At 36.8% G+C, this 15,170-nt stretch overlaps 1 protein-coding gene across 4 annotated transcripts in view; it reads left to right on the top strand.

The window, feature by feature from the left end:
- The window catches only part of PPP2R5E (protein phosphatase 2 regulatory subunit B'epsilon), a 157,160-nt gene that overhangs the window by 70,450 nt on the left and 71,540 nt on the right, over window positions 1-15,170 (top strand). For all 4 annotated transcript variants that reach the window (XM_081289855.1, XM_081289854.1, XM_081289856.1 and 1 more), the window contains one exon: window positions 9,159-9,355. In XM_081289855.1, coding sequence (XP_081145981.1) covers window positions 9,159-9,355 — 197 coding nt within the window. The remainder of the gene's footprint in view (window positions 1-9,158; window positions 9,356-15,170) is intronic.

The following is a 15,170-nucleotide window of genomic DNA, read 5'->3' as shown; positions in this document are numbered from 1 at the left end:
TTTCTCCCCACTGCCATATCCCAGTAGTATCTGGCCCTTAGTGGGTGTGTTGTGAACATTTGGTGAATGAGTGAATTTGGTGAATGAGTGCAAAGCCTTTGCATTAGGCCTTTCCATTTTTCACTTATTAATAAGTGCAACAAAATTCAGGTTGTTTTTTCAATGGAGGGCACTTTTTTTTTAAATTTATTTTTTAGTTTTCGACAGACACAACATCTATGTTTGTATGTGGTGCTGAGGATCGAACCTGGGCCGCACGCATGCGAGGCGAGCGCGCTACCACTTGAGCCACATCCCCAGCCCCTGGAGGGCACTTTTAATTCATGCTTCTTCACCAGTTATTAATGTTGTGTATTTATCTTCATTTTGAATTTTTTTTCTTATATCCCTAAATATAAACCATTCTGTTTATTCTTAAAAGTCAGCTAGAATTTTTAAATACAGTGTTAGAAAACAAGGTATTATTTTACTGGATATTAGTAGGGGGAGATAGTTCAAAGAATTGTATATTTTTATTTTTTTTAGTTATGTTTTTTCCCAACTAAGCTGGCCTGTCTCATCTTTTTCTTTGGTATTGGGGATTGAATACAGGGACACTTAACACTTCCTCAGCCCTTTTATTTTTATTTTATTTTGAGATGGGATCTTTCAGAGTTGCTTAGGGCCTCACTTAAGTTGCTGGGGTTGACTTTGAACTCACAATCCTCCTGCCTCAGCCTCCTGAGTCACTGGGATTGCAGGTATGCGCCACTGCCCCTCCCTTTTTCTACCCCATCTTTTGCATCATAAATGTTGTGTCATTAAAAATCATCCTTTTGAATCCCTAGTACTGCCAACAAAACAACACAAAACAAACCTAGTTTTTAAATTTGCACTTAAAGACTTTTTGAATTAGTGTATTAGGAAGTAGTACATTATACTTTTTTCTTTAGTATAATTTTATTTCTAGAGGAATAAGTTCTAATTTAAAATTGAATACATGGGGAAATAAGATTCAATGTGTATTTACTTACTCAACTAGTATTTATTGTATATTTAGTGTATTCTAGAAACTCCTACCAGGGACTGAGAATTAAAAGGCAAATAAGACATGTGAGGTGCTGGTTTAAAAAAAGGAAAAAAAAAAATCAAGGTCTGTCTTTGTGCTCAGTGGTACAGAGACCCTGCCTGTTGTGTGTAAGGCATTGGGTTCAATTCTCAGCACTGAATATAAATAAACAACAACAACAACAACAAAAATCACAGTATAATGTGGCAAATGTTCAAGTGGAGATATGTACAAGTTTTGTGGTAATTTTGTGATAGAGTTTTTAAGGGCTACATGGCTTCCATTCCTATACTGTGGAACATATGGTTATCTTCTCAGCTTTAAATATAATTGAAACTAGCTTACTGTTTATGCTTCTAGCAAAAGCGGGAAACAGGAGTTAATGTGACACAGGATTTGCCATTAATGGGCAAAGTGAAAAGTAAGGAGAGGGAATGGTCCAGGTAGAAAATACAGGTAGATAATACATAAGTGTGCGTGCACTTGTGTTCTCTCCCCCTCCCTTCCTCCCTCCCTCCTTCTCTCTCCTTTCTTCCCTCTTCCTCCTTTCCTCCCTCCCTCTCCCTCCCTCTCCCTCCTTCTCCCTCCTTCTCCCTCCTTCTCCCTCCTTCTCCCTCCTTCCCCCTCTCCCTCTCTCTCCCTCCCTCTGTCTCCCTCTCCTAAGGAATTTTTGTTGTTATTTTAAAGGTCTTTTCTGAGGGTCTGGTGGTGCATGCCTGGAATCTCAGTTACTCAGTCGGCTAAGGCAGGAGGATGGCAAGTTCTAGGCCAGCCTTGGTTACTGAGACCCTGTTTTGAGTGGGAGGTAAAAAAAGAAAAACAGCCAGCAGCTGGGGTTGGGGATGACTGGAATTGTTGCTGAGTGGTAGAGCATGTGGGTTCAATCCCTAGTACCATCATGGGGCAGGGAGTGTTTTTCTTTTTATAAAACTATAGTGAAAATAAATCATGACCTTTTTTTTTTTAATGCCTAACCTGGAGGAGAAATAAAAAATGGCAACTTACTTTTTTTGGTTAACTTACTAGTATATAAAGTCCTCAAAGGAGGAAACCACTGATATAGATACTGTAGAATACTGTATAAGTCTTGCAGCCTTCTTTGGCATAGCCCAGCAAGCTCCAGGAATTTCTCATGTTCAAAAGGCCTTGTCTCTATGCTGCTGATGTTTCCAACCCTGGAATAAGACCTTAGGAAATGAATTAATAATAGAGACTTTGACCAGGTGAGTCAGAGGCTTTGGTGGCTCGTGTCCTGTGGTGAGTTTGGTAGCAGGAAAGTAATTTTCACCTGTAATTAGGAGTTGGTCAGTTTTTAAATATTTTATTTCTTGTGTTGACAAATTTCATTAACTACCTTGGCATTAGTACATAACACATGAGAAACAGCAAAGTGTTCGAATGTCATGTTTGGATCCAGTTCCTAGGACATGATACCTAATTTTATTATTTGATTCATTATGAAGATTTACAGTTATCTCCTTGTTTTGATGAAATATTGTTGGTTAGATCTGTGACTTATCAGGTGTCAAAAGCAGTAAAATAAGGTTCTTTTAAGATTTCCTACACAAAGGAATGGCTTTTGCCTGTGTCTGTGTTTAGAGATAACATAAATTGGATGGACCACAGAGACATAATTATTTTACCACATGTAATGGTGTATTCTTGCTTTAGTCTTCCACGGTTCTAGTATTTTAATACTAAGCATCTTCTTAGACCTGAGGTATTATTCTTAATTTTCTGTAAATATAGACTCGTGTGTTTTATGTAAGTAAAATTTTCATGGATTTCGTTAAAGTTTATTAAGGGTAGTGTGAGGGACTTATAGCATACATGGACACCTCGAGGCAAAGTTCTAAAGGTTAGGGTGGCAGGGCTAAGAGATCATAGTTTCCACACATATTCTGTGTTGATCCCAATTTTTTTTTTTAAGTTGAAGAAATGTAAGTAAAGGGGTTGAGTGATTAATATCTTAGAATGCTTTGAAGTGAAAAGTGTTCTTAATTTAGAAGGATTGTATTTTAGCTCTTTTGGATAGAAATGTTACAAGTATAATTTATAAATATATTAATATATAATTTAAAAATATATTTCATTGAATAACAGATATTGTTCATTAGGGGGTTTTGAATAATGTTATGGTTTAGCTTCCAATGCAAACATCTATGGAAATGTTTATTCCACAGCTGATGGAAATATTTACTTTTACTATATTTCCCCACATATTTTTAATAGCTATGATCAGTAAGTTACTAGCCCAAATCTTTGTTTTATTTTTTTGGCGCCAGGGGTTGAACTTAGGGGTACTCTACCACTGAACCATATCCCCAGCCCTAGTTTGTATTGTATTTAGAGACAGGGTTTTACTGAGTTGCTTAGTGCCTTGCCATTGCTGAGGCTGGCATTGAACTCGTGATGCTCCTGTCTCAGCCTCCCAAGCTGCTGGGATTACAGGTGTGTGCCACTGTGCCCGGCTTAGCCCACATATTTTTAAAAAATTAATTAAAAAAAATTGGCGGAGCTGGGGTTGTGGCTCAGTAGTAGAGCTCTTGCCTAGCACATGTGGGGCCCTGGTTTTGATCCTCAGTACCACATAATAATAAATAAATAATAAAAAAATAAAAAATTGGCTTTGTTGTTATCATACTATGGCTAATAAATACAGTGATGTGTACCTTCTTTATTTATTGGCATATTTGCAAGTGTGAACTTAAATTCTGATTTTTCAGTAACTTAAGTTGATTGAAGTCTAATAGCACTAAAACTAAAAGACACCAAACTTGTATTTTATTTATTTTTTCTTTTGCTGCTTATTTGTTTCTCAAATTGCCAATGCTTTTCAAAGTTCTGATTGAGCCAAGCCTCAAGAGAAAGTGAGCTGACCTTGGATCCATGATCTTGTGTCCTAAACATTAGATAGGATAGAATAATGGGAGTTAATGACTAGGGAATAATAAACTTTTGCAAATGGTAAATAACAACCAACCTTTTAAGTCATAATGAGGGAAAAGGGAGTTCTCTTTCTCATACTTGTTATGATCTGTGGGCCAGGGAGAGGGGCTGTGGTTAAAAACATATGTATCTTGCAGTCTGTTCTTTATATACAAGGAGAATCTTTGCCACTGAATCTGAATTTGTACTCTTCTTTGCTCTTGAATTCTGTGTTCATTTTTTCATTGCTTATCACACTTGTTAATTTTGAAGTTATTTGTGTACGAACACTTGAAGGGGTAGTAGTCATTTTCTCTTATTGTTGACAATTGTTAGGATGCTGGGAGGTGATGATCTAAAATGTATATGGAAAACATGATTAATGCTAAAAAGGAGAGTAAGACAATGGCTGGGCATGGTGGTACACGCCTGTAATCTCAGTGGCTCAGGAGGCTGAGACAGGAGGATCGTGAGTTCAAAGCCAGCCTCAGCAACTGAGTGAGGTCCTAGCAACTCAATGAGACCTTGTGTCTAAATAAAATACAAAACAGGGCTGGGGATGTGTCTCAGTGGCTGAGTGCCTCTGAGTTCAATCCCCGTAACACCACCACCAAAATACCAAACCAAACCAAAACAACAAAACCACCACAACAACAAAACACAATACAGTGAGAAATACAATTTAGTTTGTCCCTACATTCTTTTCTTGGATGGGAAGCATATTCTGGAAATCTGTCTACTTGTTCTTCCAGATTAGTGAAGTCTGACCTGATATGTTCTTACCATCTGTGATGACTGGATCAATTATTCTCCCCTTTAAACACATACTAACATTGGATGGATAGTCGTTGTGCTAATGACCTTTGTGGTATTACATAACCACTTATCGATTCTTCGTTGTTTATGATATGATTCTGAGGAATTCTTCTCCCCAGGGGCAGGCTGGCTTTTGTTGGCCAGTTCCATTGAAAGAAAGAAGTATCCACTGCCTGGTTTGCTTGGGGAGTCTATGATGACCTTTAATTTTCTTTCTTTTTTTTCTTCATGTATAAGTTTTTTTTCCTCTTTTTAAAAAAAAATTTATTATTGGTTGTTCAAAACATTACATAGTTTTTTTATTCTTATTTTTTATTTTTTATTATTGGTTGTTCAAAACATTACATAATTCTTGACATATCATATTTCATAATTTGATTCAAGTGGGTTATGAACTCCCATTTTTACCCCGTATACAGATTGTAGAATCACATCGGTTACACATCCACTGTTTTACATATTGCATACTAGTGTCTGATGTATTCTGTTGCCTTTCCTATCCTCTACTATCCCCCCTCCCATCTTCTCTCTCTACCCCATCTACTGTAATTCATTTCTCCCCCTTGTTTTTTTCCCCTTTCCCCTCACTTCCTCTTATATGTAATTTTGTATAACAATGAGGGTCTCCTTCCATTACCTTTAATTTTCTTTTAAGTTACTTCAGAAGTGTTTATAGATTTTCAGGTGACTTGGATTTGGGAGGTGGGTAGCTAGTGCTATTTATTTAATGCATTATGATTGGAATCTGCTTTCTGTCATTTATGAGATTTTCTTTATGGCTCAGTAACTGATCCTTTTAATAAATGTTTCTTTAGAAAGAATATTTATATCTACTTTTGGGACCGGTTCCATAATACTAAACTTCTTTAATTTTATTGAAACTCTTGGGACTACTCAGAGTGTACCTTCTCTGACCCCTGGCCTATTCTACCTTTTAATTCTACCTTCAGAGCCCACAGGGGCTAGGTAGATGAGAGGAGGGGGATTGGGAGCAGCAGAGCTAGGGGGAGGAGGGATGACAATCCAAGGGCCAACTATTACTGGTACTTGCTTAGAGCAATTGTGTTTTTTGTTTTGTTCTTGAAGAGATAGTCTTGCTATGTTGTCCAGGCTAGCTTGAACTCCTATACTTAAGCCATTCACCTGCTTCACCTACTTACTCACTTTGTCCTTCCTACTAGCTGGAACTATGGGTAAACTCCACTCACTTGGCTTTTGGAGTGTTTTGATAGTTCATCCTTCCCCTGAATGAAATAGTTTCCTTCTTTTCCTTTTTAAATTGTTACTATTAAAGGAATTGCCTGTTTAAGGGACCACCCCACCTCTGGCCAGCACCACCCCAGCAGTTGTTTTTGACTGCTCAAGTTCTTCAATTTAATGGAATTCATTTTAGAAGAATTTAGTCTGTGATAAAGGATGATAAAGCATAACTTTGGCTCTGCATGTTAACCTCTGGAGAATGGTCTGGAGGGGAGATTGCCCACACGCCCCATCCCCCTCATTTTCTGGAATATGATATCACTCTGGCCTTTGATTGTGTTTGAATGGTACATGGTGATGATGAGTCCAGGCCTGGAGCCAGATTACCTGTGTTTGACTCCTGTCTCCAATGCTTATTAGCTGTATGACTATGGGCAGATTACTGAAGCAATCTCTATCTTGGTTTATTCATCTGTTAAACTTGAAATAGTACCTACTGTGTAGGGTTGTTGTAGATATTAATCAAAATGTAATATGTGTAAGTGTTTAGAATAGTACATAGTAAGTATACTAACTCTGTTCAGTAAATGTACACTTATTATCATTATTCCATCTGGCAAGTGGTTAGCCTGGTTCTCATTTGTTTATGACATGCCAGTTTGCATAAATAAAGGATAAACTCCAATTGCCTGACATTAAAAAGGATCTAAATGTTAACTGCTTGAATTTTTTGACTTGCTAAATTAATGAATTTCTTGATTGTTATTGCAGTAACCACAAACATTAATTGTGGTACTGCTTAAATGTTGATTTACTCTCAGAAAGGCTATCTATCATTTATAGATGTTTTGTAATTCTTATGTGCTGTGTTTAAGGAGTTCTCCATGTGAGTGATCTGATTTTTAGGTTTTATGAAAGTTATGATATCAAAAATTGCAATTTTCCCTGAAGATTTTAACCTTTAACTAATACCCCATTTAATAAGCTTTTTCTTATTCCCTTTACAGCATCAAAACTCCATTCAGTTTCAGGATCTGGAGTCTGGACCATGGTGGTCCTGTGCATGTAATTAGATACTGGTTAAGACTATATACACTTATATTCATAAGCAGCTGTATTTAGTTTTTGCTTATTTATTTATTTTAAACACCTGATCAGGTAGCACTTAAAGAGAAAGCTTGATCTGACTATGTTTGGTTCTTATGGTCCCAAGCTAGATTTTAAAAATGATTAATTTTAGAAGCACAGAATAAGTATATATTATGCCTTAAATCCAAAGTATTTGATTATAAATATATTAAGCCACTGGGAACCTTTGGGGGGTTGCGGGTAGAGTGAAACTCACTGTTTAACAATTACTAAATTTACAACTTGTTTATGCTGAGAGTAGTGGTGATACCTTCAAATGCATTTATTACTCCTTGTTTCCTAATATCCTTTGGAAAAGATCTGTTTTCCTTTCAGCTAGGTTTAACCTTAGCAGTCAGTGTTTGGGGGGAATTGTCTTTGAGGTCCAGGGTGGCTTGGTTAGTTCTCTGTCACTTGGGTTGTGGGATATGGGTAGGGGATGAGAGTTAATGGAGCTAGTCATGTGTAAAACAGGCCTAGGCTGGTTTCCATTCCGCTCTATTGGGGCTCTTGGTTGTAAGGTGGGTTCTAGATGATGTAGCATTCTCCTTCAGAGAGCAGATGGCCTACGCTGTGAAGCCACTGTATAGCATTTACTGGAAGATTGACAACTGAGGATGGTTGTTAGTGACTGGCCAAACACTGTTAAAATCCTTCTGAAGTAGTACAAAGGGAACCTGGGTGTATGGCTAGAGACCTGGGCATTGTGCCCAGCTCCATAGTTCATTCATTGTGTTCATCTCAATGACTGTGCCTGCTTTTCTTATTGAAAAATGAAGAATAACCATGCTACCTGCTTACCTCAAAGATATTCTGAGGATTAATGAGTTAATTGCCTTGGATAAAGGCAGCAGAGCCTATGTGGGTCATAATTTCATTGCCTCTCCAGTGATGCTCCAGTTTGGGGAAATAAAATAGTAGAAAAGATAGGAGTGGATTTGGTTGTCTGTAGCTCAATTGTGTATTTCAAATCCAATTGTAGGTCAGATTCCTTTCTAGCTGGAGAATTTTAATTAACCTAAAATTTCTTACATTTTTTTTTAAACCAAGCCAAATGTCTGACCTGCTGTTTGTTTTAAAAAAGAACAGATGTCTATTCTGAGAACATATTAATAAGGACGTTAGTAGTTTTTTCCCAGTGTAAGGGAAAAAGGTGGATCAAAAGAGAGTGTAGATGAAGGGAATTTGCTCTTATTTTCCTACTACTGGTGTGCTCTTTTTTGTTTTTATTTTTACTTATTTGTTTTTGTACCTAGAATTGAACCCAGGGGCACTTTACCACTGTGCCACATCTCCATCCCTTTTTATTTTTAAGATTTAAATTTTTTAAAATTTATATCACTAAGTTGCTTAGGGCCTTGCTAAGTTGCTGAGATTGGTTTTGAACTTGTGATCCTTTTGACTCAGCCACTGGGATTACAGGTATGTGCCACCATACCGTTTAGTGTGTTCTTTTTTAGAGAGTTTTTTTTTTTTTTTGTTGTTTTCAAGTGTCTTTGACAAAGAAACTTCATAAAAATCAAGCAAAAACAAAACAAAATAAGAACACACACAGTAATTGCTTTGAATATCAAGGGTGTCAGCATGAAATTAAAATGGATAGACTGACATTTCTGCTTTGAATTTTTTTAGTAAAACTAATTTAAACCAACAGTGAAAATTTCTGGCTTTACCTTATGAGGAAGAATTTGTCATTTTTCAGTGTTTTTGGATTTACGGATATTGACATCAGGGTTATTTTTTGTTGTTGTTGTTAAAATTTGCTTCAAACTTCTAATGGCTCTTGGGATTTTAGTCAATCTTTGGTTGCAGAATAGCAACCAGAGTCAATTGTGTTGGTGCATTATAGTTTTCAGAGTCAAGATCTCTGAAATAGTGTATATGTTATCCCCTCCCCCCATGTGTAACTGTTAAAAAGAACACTATTGTCATGTGAATTCTTATTCTTTTGAGCTTGCTTTTGAAGTGAATTTCGCAGAGAATTCCTGTTACTTAGAAATTGATGACAGACTTACACCATTTCCTTTTTTTTTCTTAGACGTTCCAACCTCAGAGCAGCCTGAACTGTTCCTAAAGAAACTTCAGCAGTGCTGTGTCATTTTTGACTTCATGGACACGCTATCTGATCTTAAAATGAAAGAATACAAGCGCTCCACTCTTAATGAACTGGTGGACTACATTACAATAAGCAGAGGCTGTTTGACAGAGCAGACTTACCCTGAAGTAGTTAGAATGGTGAGTTTCTTTTTTTCGCCGCTGACACTTTTAAGCATCTTCCATAGCGACTCACAAATGTATTTATTACAGAGTGAGGTCACTGGAGGTTACCTCCACAAATGAGAACCAACGTTCTGAGAGCTAAGCAAAAGTAGTCGGCACAATACTAGAATCTGAAGAGCATGATTTCATGAGGATGAAATCCAGAACTTTTCAACTACAACAGCATTGAAGGAATCAGTGACTTCAAAATATGAAGCCAAGATTGCCAGGGTATTATTGGATTTCTGGCCTTTCAAAAAGAAAAGACACAGGAGAGTCAACCCAAGTTTTAGATCTGTGTTTGAAAAATATTCAAGCCTGTTGGATGTCTTTCTTTTTTTCTCATCCCCATTCATTGTGGTATATTTGAAATGGCTTTACACTTAATAAAAATTGTGATTGTAGGGCTGGGGATGTGGCTCAAGAGGTAACGCTCTTGCCTAGCATGCGCCAGGCGCTGGGTTCGATCCTCAGCACCACATACAAATAAAATAAAGATATTGTGTCCACCAAAAACTGAAAAATAAATATTTAAAAAAAATTGTGATTGTAGACTATAGTACAACCCTCTTTTGGCTTTAGAACTAATCATTCTTTTTATAGTCTCCTTGAAATCAGGGGTGTTTTCCTTTCAAGATTTTAGGACATTGTGTTACACTTTGTATGTTTATTAGGAATTATAGGAAGAAACCTTAGTATAATGTGAGTAATTAATTATATTCTATTGTGTCAGTAGTTATATTAGTTTTTCAAAAGTTGAGCTAAAATATGATTGTTAGATTTCTTTTGGAAAATTGCCTTCCTTGACATCTCAGAAGATCTTGGATCTAGAAACGTGCTATTTGGTGGTCGGTGGAATGGAGGGTAAGGCTGGTGTATTGACTTGTGAAATTAACCTGTGGAGGTAACAGGTCAGTGCATCATTGGGAAGCCCATTAGGGGAACTGGCATGTTCTCATATACTACTGAACATCTATCTAGCTTCATTATTTAGGATTCAATAGCAGCAAAAAGAGACATTTGTGATGGAGTAGATATAGTTAGAAATGAAAATTCAGATCTGGGAAGGGCTTGAATTATCTCAGCTTGAGAAACTGATATATGAAGGTCATTTCAAAACTGCCAAATATGCCCCTCAGATCTATATATGAATGTATGTTGGAGTTGTTAATTTGCAAGGATATAGAGCTGCAATGTTTTGTAAATTACTATCATTGTAGCTCTTGAGCAGTACTTTTCAACCTGGAGAAGTTTTACTTCACAGGGGACATTTGGCAACGTTGAGATGTTTTACCAGGGACAGCAAGTAGGAGGATGTGTTCAGTATCTAGTGGCTAGCAGTGCTACTAGAAGTGTTACAGGGCAGCCCACACAATTAAGAATTATCTGGTCCCAAATGTCAGTAGTTCCATTGTTGAGAATCCTGCTCTTGAGTATGCATGCAGGCTTTTTAAATCTCTTATCCTAATATTCAGGATTTTCTGTAGTCTTTTGCCTTCTGTAGAGCACAGTCCCTTTGTTTTATGTAGCATTATCCTTAGTCAACAGATGTATATACTGTTTATAACTTTTTCCTAAATCTTCCCATTGATAATTTATGAATATATAAGCATATACAAGCATATTTGTATAAGTATTGTCAAATTTTGTAAGCACACAAGTGATGGTATAACACACACCTTTCCTGCACCTTGCTTTTTTCGCTTAGCAATATATAATATATATCATACATCTAAAGCTGCCATTTTTTTTTTTTTTAAAGAGAGAGTGGGGGAGAGAGAGAGAGAATTTTTTAATATTTATTTTTTAGTTCTCGGCGGACACAACATCTTTGTTTGTATGTGGTGCTGAGGATCGAACCTGGGCCGCACGCATGCCAGGTGAGCGTGCTACCGCTTGAGCCACATTCCCAGCCCATGCTGCCATGTTTTTTTAACCAACTACGCTATATTTCATTTTATGAATGTACCATATTATGAATATACCACTTTAACCAGTGCCCTATGAAGAAGCTCATAAACACATGAGTTTGCCCTTGTATGAAAATATCTGTATATTTGTTTATTCATTTTTAAAGATTTTATTTTTTTAGAGCAGTTTTATGATTACATAGAGGAATGTCCAGGGATTTCCCATATATCCCTGCCCCGCACAGGGATAGCTTCCCCCACCATAGTGGTACATTTTTTTTAAAAAATATTTTTTTAGTTGTAGTTGGACACAACACCTTTATTTTATTATTTGTTTAATGTGTTGCTGAGGATTGAACCCAGTGCCTTGCATGTGCTAGGCAAGGACTCTACCGTTGAGCTACAATCCCAGTCCCCATAGTGGTACATTTGTTATAATTGATGTAACTTGCACTGGCACACCATAATCACCCAGAGTCCATTGTTTAATTAGGGTTCATACTTGGTATTATCTATTCTTTGTGTTTGGACCAATAACGTAATGACATGTATCTACCATTATATTATCATACAGAGTGTTTTCTCTGCCCTGAAAATCCACTGTGTTCTGCCTTTTCATTACCATCCCCACCCCCAACTCCTTGGCAACCACTGATCTTTTTTTACTATCTTCATAGTTTTGCCTTTTTCAGAGTGTTACATAGTTGGAATCATACAGTATATACTCTTTTTAAATTGGCTTCCTTTACTTAGTAATATGCATTAAGTTTCCTTCATTTCTTTTCATTGCTTGATAATCATGCTTTTTAGTGTTGAATACTATTTCATTGTGGGGTGTACAACAGTTTATGTATTCACCTATGAAGGACAACTTGGTTGCTTCTACGTTTGGGCAGTTATGAATAAAACTTCTATGAACATCCACATGCATGCAGGCTTTTGTATAGCCATACATTTTTCAACTCCTTTTTGAGTAAATAACAAGGAGTGCAATTGCTGGATTTTATGGCAGCAATTATGTTTGGTTTTCTAAGAAACTGCCAAACTGTCTTTCAGAGTGGTTGTTCCATTTTGCATTCCCAACTAGCAATGAGTGAGAGAGTTCCTGTTGCTCCACATCCTCTCCAGCATTTGGTGTTGATTTGTTTTTTAATAGCCTATTTTGGGCCCATCATATATCCTTCAGCCCCTGCCTCCAATTCTCATTTTCCCTTCAAGGGCTTGTTTACAGTGCCGCCACTGTTTCAAAAGCCTAGTGTTTGCTTCTTCCTTGAAGTTCTCTGCTTCTTGGCAACCCACCCTTCTGGAATTTGTTTGTTTTATCCTTTCACACATTTATCTAGTTTTTCTAATTAGACTGCAAGTACTCCTTGGGAAGAGCTGTGTCTTGCATACCTTTGTGGCTTCCATAATGCCTACTAGCCCAGGCCTAATTGAAATTTGTTGAATAAATTCCCTCTTAAAAAGTAAGCATTTCAGGCTCTCAAATTATGAGTAAGATATTGGATATCACTGGATTATATTCAGTTTTTAAACCCAGTATTTTGCATAATCCTAAAAATTATTTCAGTTTTATTAACCAGCTTGGCCTTAAACCAGCTTTAATATCCTAAGAGAGACTATTTTCTCATCTCCTTCATTCCCTTCTCCCCACCCCAAAAGACTCCTGTCTTGTGTGTGTGTTTTGAAATGTACTCGAATTCTGCCTTAGGAGGTCTTGAAATTGTAGTATGCATGCTGTTCTAAGGCATTAGAAAATTAGCTTTCTGTATGTTAGCTTAAGGTTCTCAGAAATACATTCATTTTTCATAGCAGATGACCTACAAAATTATTAGTTAATAATTTTTATATGGTACTTAGACTATCTGGGGGCATTTATACAAAAGGAGGTATTTGGAGACAGTAGAAAGAGAAAGGACTTAGGAACCACACTGACCTGGGCTGAAGGGCCAGCTCTGCCTGTCTTGTACTTGCTTCATCACTGTGAGTGAGGGATTTTATCTTTGGGGCCCTCAGTTTTTGTGTAGTGCTAGGAGTCCATAGGTTTGGGGGAAGGATGGTCACAGTCTCTCCCACCCACTTCATAAATATTCTACCTAAATAACATGCCTGTGCTTTGTTTGCATATCAAGGGTCTTGCTAACTCAGATACACGTACAGTTTAACAGTTTACTTAAAGCTTAATAGGAAGACTGGAAACTAAGTCTTCATTGGTGTGCCCTACTTATATTTTGCAATCCCTTGCATATGTATAGAAATTCCGGTGCTGTTCACTTTCCTCATCTATGTCTTACTGGCCTTTTGGGGGGTTTTGTATGTAAAGCTTTTAGAACAGTGCCTAACATGACAAGAATTCAATAATATTTTTCTGTTTTAATAATTTTGTTATTAGATATTTGATTTTACAATCATTGGTGGAACTCATGATTTCTGTGGACTTAAAATGCTCTTTCAGATACATGTGTCATTTTCCATTGCCTTAGTGGTTCTCAGATTCCCTAATTCCAGGATGATCTGGCTTATTAAAAATTACTGTTCCCATCTCTTCCTCATTCTTGGTACTACAGAATAAAACTACTTAACTAGGATTAGTGAAGAAAATGTTAGTATTTTAAGTGCAGTATCAATGAAGTGGTGGCTGAGTTTCATAGGCCATAATGGATACTGACTTATAATGACATGGTATGGTGTTAGCATCAACATCAAAAGCTCATCTAACTTGATGGGAACCCGTACTTTGAGAGCTGGTATTCCTGTTGATGGGAAATGAAGTGACAGGTGAAACCAATCTGTGAGTTGGGGAAGTCATTTCTAATGTTTTAATGAAGCCTGGATAACACCTATAGACTGCTAGGAAAAAACCCAACTCTTTTGTGAGTAAACAAAACATAACAAAATAGTACATAACTTACCCACAGAAAAATAGTGTGGGGATAGTGGAAAGAGCCACAGAAAATGAATGTGGAAGCCACTGTCCTCACTTTTTACCTTCCATTTATCTAGCAGTGAGACCTTAGCTAAGTAATTTCTTCTTTTAGTCTCATTTTCTCTATTGGAAGGAATTGATGATGATGTCTTAGATCCTTCCAACTCTGAAAACTGCCAACTCTATTGATAAACATAGTCTAAGTCTTAATTTATGATGGATTCTGCCTTTAAGTTTACAAATTATTGTTTGAAGTATATGCTTAGGTAAGTGGTATGTTTCATGTATTTCTCATGGGGTCATATCTAATGGGAAAATAAGAACCTTGAGGTGTGTGTGTGTGTGTGTGTGTGTGTGTGTGTGTGTGTTTTAAATCACTTTATACTTTTTTTGGTTCTGTTGTCAGTATTCATTTGAAAGATTTCTTAGAATTTTTGGTTCTCCAAGTAATCTTGTATAAATTTTTATTTACTCAAATCTGAAATCTGTATATTTTATGTTCTTATATTTGCACATCTTTTTCAAAAATATTTCTATTGGGGATACTTCAAATGTGAGATGAGTTCTTATTGGTGAAGACATTGTTTTGTTACTTTCAGGTAGTATTTATTAAATGGCTTACAGCCATTCTTTTGCATTTTAAGGATTTAAGAAAGATGGCCTTGGGGCTGGGGTTGTGGCTCAGTGGTAGAGTGCTTGCCTAGCACATGTGAGGCACTGGCTTCAATTCTCAGCACCACATATAAATAAATGGATAAAATAAAGGTCCATCAACTTAACAAAAAAGATGGCCTTGCTCTGCCAAAGAGCTCACAATATCAAGGAGAGAACACTCTTATAATTACCTAATTAGATTTTTTCATATGTACACTCAGAAGTATATGCAAGGCAAGGAAGGAGTAGAGAGAGTGGGGTGGTTGATTATTACTATATAAGGTGGTCAAGGAGACTTTAT

This window comes from Spermophilus citellus, assembly GCF_964194105.1.
Source record: "Spermophilus citellus genome assembly, chromosome: 4".
Classification (NCBI taxonomy): Eukaryota; Metazoa; Chordata; class Mammalia; order Rodentia; family Sciuridae; genus Spermophilus; species Spermophilus citellus.
Note: the sequence above shows the minus strand (reverse complement) of the source record. Positions and strands in the feature narration are given on the sequence as shown.